This window comes from Poecilia reticulata, linkage group LG19 (genome assembly GCF_000633615.1).
Source record: "Poecilia reticulata strain Guanapo linkage group LG19, Guppy_female_1.0+MT, whole genome shotgun sequence".
Lineage (NCBI taxonomy): Eukaryota > Metazoa > Chordata > Actinopteri > Cyprinodontiformes > Poeciliidae > Poecilia > Poecilia reticulata.
This window is the reverse complement of record NC_024349.1, coordinates 17,012,412-17,018,411: the sequence shown is the minus strand read 5'-3', so window position 1 is coordinate 17,018,411 and position 6,000 is coordinate 17,012,412. Positions and strand designations below refer to the sequence as shown.

General features: G+C 38.3%; 1 protein-coding gene across 2 annotated transcripts in view; it reads left to right on the top strand.

The window, feature by feature from the left end:
- Positions 1-6,000, top strand: part of thrab (thyroid hormone receptor alpha b) — a 40,845-nt gene that overhangs the window by 15,349 nt on the left and 19,496 nt on the right. For both annotated transcript variants that reach the window (XM_008437397.2, XM_008437398.2), the window contains one exon: positions 4,988-5,134. In XM_008437397.2, the coding sequence (XP_008435619.1) occupies positions 4,988-5,134 (147 nt within the window). The remainder of the gene's footprint in view (positions 1-4,987; positions 5,135-6,000) is intronic.

Here is a 6,000-nt window from a genome sequence, read left to right as displayed (position 1 = left end):
CTTGTCCCCATGAGATAAAGTATATAGATAAGGAATTTGTTTGATTTTTCACTTCCTTATTTCTAAAAAAGAAAAGTAAAAACAAATAAGTGTCTTTCCGCTGCTGYTGCTGCGGCTGCTGCTGCTACTGGAGTGAGTTGTGGTTTACTTTATCTGCTGTGTGTATGACACCACCTTTTGACGTGTTGCTGTTGACTCACACATTCGGCGTAAGGGATGTTGTTTCCGGTGAGTCCACTAACTCGAGTTAGTGAATCAAATCCAACCAATCGGCCGAGTCTGCTGTATTTCTGCCGATTCAGGAACTCTCTGGCTCTTCTTGACAACCCACATTCTTCAGTGTGGATTCTGTTTCTGAGTGAAAAAAGCTCAAAGTTAACTGTTTTTCAGTGCTGGTGAGGCCCCCGCCATGAAATATGCTGACTTTGAACATGCTGTCAGCCTCTCGGAAATCTCAAAGTTAARGTGCTTTCCCTTGAATGGCAACAGAGAAGCCACTGTTTTATGTAATGCCAGCAACGCTAACAATACTAATAGCTTTACTCAGCAGTGTGATATCTGTTTAAAAGTCAAAGCTAAGATTACTAGTAGCGCTTTCAAACAGCTGGATGCATCCAGAATGAGCTTCTATGAAACAAGAACTGTGGGAGTAGTTTTTCACTTTAAGTGTTGGATCATCTTGTACACACCGTCCTTCTCAGTTTTCTGTCCTGTTCTCTGAGCCAAATAAAACATAAAACCTCTCCACAACCCTTCAGTGCACAGAAATCTCCTGTTTTTCACAGGTCCTAAACTTTAAACTGTTGCTCTTAGGAACATTTGCCAAATATTGAATCTGAATCCCTGTTTTCAGTCTTTGCAATTAGAAACAGAAACAGATCCAATTTAAGGCCCATTGAACATCTGCTTTTAGTTCAGCGCAGAATAAGTTAAAAAAAAAAGAAAAAGAAAAAAAAACACTTTCCATAACACAGACCTGGAGGTTCCCAGAGGAGATCTCATCATCCTGTCAGATGTTGTGTGCATTGTGTTTATAATTTTTGGCTTCGAACTGTTGAACTTTTTATCTCATCTTAAAAAAAAAAAGACAAAAATAAAACATCTGTTTATCATTGGGAATTATGTATATTCACACATTTTTTGGTTTGATTCGTGATCCATGATGCAAAAATCGTGGCAAAGCACCTTTTATTTATTTATGAAATTRGCTTTGAACTTGACTCATTGTGAGTGACCAGTTTTATGAAACGGACSTACAATAAGCTCATTATGAAAAAAAGTTTCCAGAGTTAATGTATCTGATAATAGGTGAACAGTTCAGCACTTTAATGGTGAAACTGCAACAATAAGGTTCCTCCCCACTCCTCTGCCAGTAAATCTGTTGAACTTTATTCACACTTCGATCCATGTATCATTTACAAGATGCTAATTTTTATTTCTCTGATTGATTGATTGATTGATTGATTTCTTTAATTCACTTTAAGTCCTTTTCTTTTCATTTTATTTTTTGCTCCGTCTGTGTCCTTTGGACATAAACAAAGAGGTCTTGAAATATTATGTATTATCTTGTGTTTTTAACTTCAATAATCTCAATGTATGCATTAAAAAATGCCACGAATTTTCTGAAACCTAATCATGGGTCAGAAAGTCCCCCAGACAGGAATCCAAATTAAGACTGGTGCTGTTGGAACATTTTTAGAATAACATTWAGCTGGAGCTTCAGCTTTGTGTTGGAAAACTAGGGAGTTCGGTAGACAGCGTCAAAAGTACTGGGTGGAAAGTAAGCACTGGTATAAATTACTCCTAAAYGTCCTAGTGTAGTTTGTTTTGAGCTCTAATGGATCGTGCTCCCCAACTGCCCATAAATCTAGGATTACATTCTGACTCACCGAGCAAGAGGAAACTCTGTGTGAAGGTCACCGTGAGACACTTTGGTATTTTTCAGTCCGTAAATCTGCTAAAAACATCTTTTCATTCAAACGTTCACATTATTCTTGGTTTTGATTACACTTTCTTCCTTTCATTTGTTTTGTTTTCTTTCTTATTTCTTCCTTTCTCGTATCATTCTCATTCTTTTTTCCTCCATTCTATTGTTTCTTCTTTCCTTCCTTCTTTTCTCCCTCATTTTTTCCTTCCTTGTCTCATAAATTCCATCCTTTCTTTCCATCCTTGTGCCTTTTTGTTTTTCTTTTCTGTCATTCCTTATGTTCTTCCTCTTTCTGTCNTACAATAAGCTCATTATGAAAAAAAGTTTCCAGAGTTAATGTATCTGATAATAGGTGAACAGTTCAGCACTTTAATGGTGAAACTGCAACAATAAGGTTCCTCCCCACTCCTCTGCCAGTAAATCTGTTGAACTTTATTCACACTTCGATCCATGTATCATTTACAAGATGCTAATTTTTATTTCTCTGATTGATTGATTGATTGATTGATTTCTTTAATTCACTTTAAGTCCTTTTCTTTTCATTTTATTTTTTGCTCCGTCTGTGTCCTTTGGACATAAACAAAGAGGTCTTGAAATATTATGTATTATCTTGTGTTTTTAACTTCAATAATCTCAATGTATGCATTAAAAAATGCCACGAATTTTCTGAAACCTAATCATGGGTCAGAAAGTCCCCCAGACAGGAATCCAAATTAAGACTGGTGCTGTTGGAACATTTTTAGAATAACATTWAGCTGGAGCTTCAGCTTTGTGTTGGAAAACTAGGGAGTTCGGTAGACAGCGTCAAAAGTACTGGGTGGAAAGTAAGCACTGGTATAAATTACTCCTAAAYGTCCTAGTGTAGTTTGTTTTGAGCTCTAATGGATCGTGCTCCCCAACTGCCCATAAATCTAGGATTACATTCTGACTCACCGAGCAAGAGGAAACTCTGTGTGAAGGTCACCGTGAGACACTTTGGTATTTTTCAGTCCGTAAATCTGCTAAAAACATCTTTTCATTCAAACGTTCACATTATTCTTGGTTTTGATTACACTTTCTTCCTTTCATTTGTTTTGTTTTCTTTCTTATTTCTTCCTTTCTCGTATCATTCTCATTCTTTTTTCCTCCATTCTATTGTTTCTTCTTTCCTTCCTTCTTTTCTCCCTCATTTTTTCCTTCCTTGTCTCATAAATTCCATCCTTTCTTTCCATCCTTGTGCCWTTTTGTTTTTCTTTTCTGTCATTCCTTATGTTCTTCCTCTTTCYGTCTTTACATCCCTTCTTTCCATCCTCTATTTACTTCCCTATATCTTTTCCTTCCTCTTTTTGTGCATTCTTCTCTCTTCCTCGTCTTCCTACACTGTGTCCTTTCTTTGCACCTTCATTCTTTCCTTGCCGTCTTCCTCTCCCGGTTCTCTTCCCTTTTTCATTCATTCCATTCCATACACATGTCCTTCCTTCTGTCCTTCCATAGTCATAAATCGATGGTGCACTGATAGAGAAGTGTACTTTAAAATGTAATCTGAAAAGTTGAGTCTGGGAAAGTGTGGAGTTTTTACGCAATTAATGGGTGGGAACTTTGTAGCAGTCCACCTTTTTTTTTATTTTTTATTGAAAATAAGACCCAAGAAGAGACAAAGAAGTAAGCTTGCTTTCCCCATAAATCCTAAAACAGACATTTTCTATTAGTTCTATCGAGGCTCCTCGATTATTTTAGAAATCGGACTGATTTGRAAGTAGAAAAAGCACCGTGATTAATCCCCATCAGCTTCCAAAAGTTTTTCCCTGCATTAATCTAGGTAATCTGCAGAGCTTACTATGAAGACTTCTTTTTTTGCTTATTGCTGCCATTTTTTAGGTTCTCCATGCTTTTCTAATCACACTGGGGTTAAGGATGAACTTTGCACAGACAAAAAGCCATTAAACAACGTAAAATATGACAGAAAGACTGCGGAAGGAGTGTTATGCTTTCAGTATGTATAACCTGCAGCTGATTCTCCTGCCTCTCCCTTGACAGCTATTTTCTCAACAGTGATGNCATCAGCTTCCAAAAGTTTTTCCCTGCATTAATCTAGGTAATCTGCAGAGCTTACTATGAAGACTTCTTTTTTTGCTTATTGCTGCCATTTTTTAGGTTCTCCATGCTTTTCTAATCACACTGGGGTTAAGGATGAACTTTGCACAGACAAAAAGCCATTAAACAACGTAAAATATGACAGAAAGACTGCGGAAGGAGTGTTATGCTTTCAGTATGTATAACCTGCAGCTGATTCTCCTGCCTCTCCCTTGACAGCTATTTTCTCAACAGTGATGTAAAAATKTGTCCCTGACCTCCACCTACAAAAYACTGTGCTTAGTTTTTGGCTCTTTCACAGCATCCATCTCCGTCTTCCATGATTGATGACTTACTCTGTTTGCGACGATTATTCTCATGCTTTAGTTTTATCCTGCTCTTGGCCGGAGCCCAACTTAAATTAACTGYTATAGCTTTTGACACATGCTTTATTCAGTGGAAGGCGACACAATATGTATCATTATCACACCTCAATTTACGCAGATTTCTGAATGCAAGCCCTTGACTTTTCCCCATTTGTCACATTAAACCCTGAAACAAAAGTGTATTTTATTGAGATTTTATGTGATAGACCAAGATAAAGTGGAGCGCAATTATGAAGAAGAAGAAGATGAATGATAAATKATGTGTGGTTGTCAAATAAATTAAAAAACAAAACTGGAAAAGTTTGGTTTGCAATTATTTTGAGGTGAGACATCATCAAATGTGCTTCATTGTCACAAGAGCTCAAGCCAAAGGAATTTGTCAAACCAATTAGTAATTAAAAGTACAAAAATTATTAGCCTTAACTATGCACCGCAAAGGCAAACAAAAGCAGCACAAGGCTCTTATAGGATCTTGATGAAGGTTTTGATCCTTGAAAGGTAAGTTTTGACAGTTACCCCTGAAAATCRAGATCTTTAAGAATGTCCTATCCGGGTTTTACAGATATCTCTTCAGGATTGTTTAACACCCAGCGCTAATCGCTGCCTTTTTTTCTTAATGCAGCCAGAGAAGATTGGCCAATCTCCGGTTGCCCCGACGTCCGACGGAGACAAGGTGGACCTGGAAGCCTTCAGCGAATTCACCAAGATCATCACCCCTGCCATCACACGAGTAGTCGACTTTGCCAAAAAACTGCCCATGTTCTCTGAGGTGAGGGAAGGCTGATCATTTGGCAACCGACGACCANTTAACTATGCACCGCAAAGGCAAACAAAAGCAGCACAAGGCTCTTATAGGATCTTGATGAAGGTTTTGATCCTTGAAAGGTAAGTTTTGACAGTTACCCCTGAAAATCRAGATCTTTAAGAATGTCCTATCCGGGTTTTACAGATATCTCTTCAGGATTGTTTAACACCCAGCGCTAATCGCTGCCTTTTTTTCTTAATGCAGCCAGAGAAGATTGGCCAATCTCCGGTTGCCCCGACGTCCGACGGAGACAAGGTGGACCTGGAAGCCTTCAGCGAATTCACCAAGATCATCACCCCTGCCATCACACGAGTAGTCGACTTTGCCAAAAAACTGCCCATGTTCTCTGAGGTGAGGGAAGGCTGATCATTTGGCAACCGACGACCARTTCGTGCGTAGATGAATGCCACTGTCAGGGCGTGTGTGTTTGTAAGCGCTCATAGAGATGTGAGGATCATAAGTACAATTTGTCAAGCAGACCATTTAATCTGTCTGAAGGAAAGGCCAATACATTTCATTGCAAATTTATTCATACCTCTTAAACATTTAAACTGCTTTACATTTTATTTCACCTTGGGATTTTCTGTTATAGATCCCCATAACTTCAGAAGTAAAAGAAAGGATTTGTGGTTGTCGAAAGTTTGTTCAAATATCAACTTTTGCTGCTATTGCAGCTGCAAGTCTTTCGGTTATTTCTGTACTACCTCTGCACATTTTCATCGTTCGTCGTTTTAAATCGATTTTAAGATCTTTCTAAAGGTTCTCAGTTTGATATAGATCTGGACTTGATCTGGACTTGATCTGGACTTGATCTGGACGTGTCTGCCTCG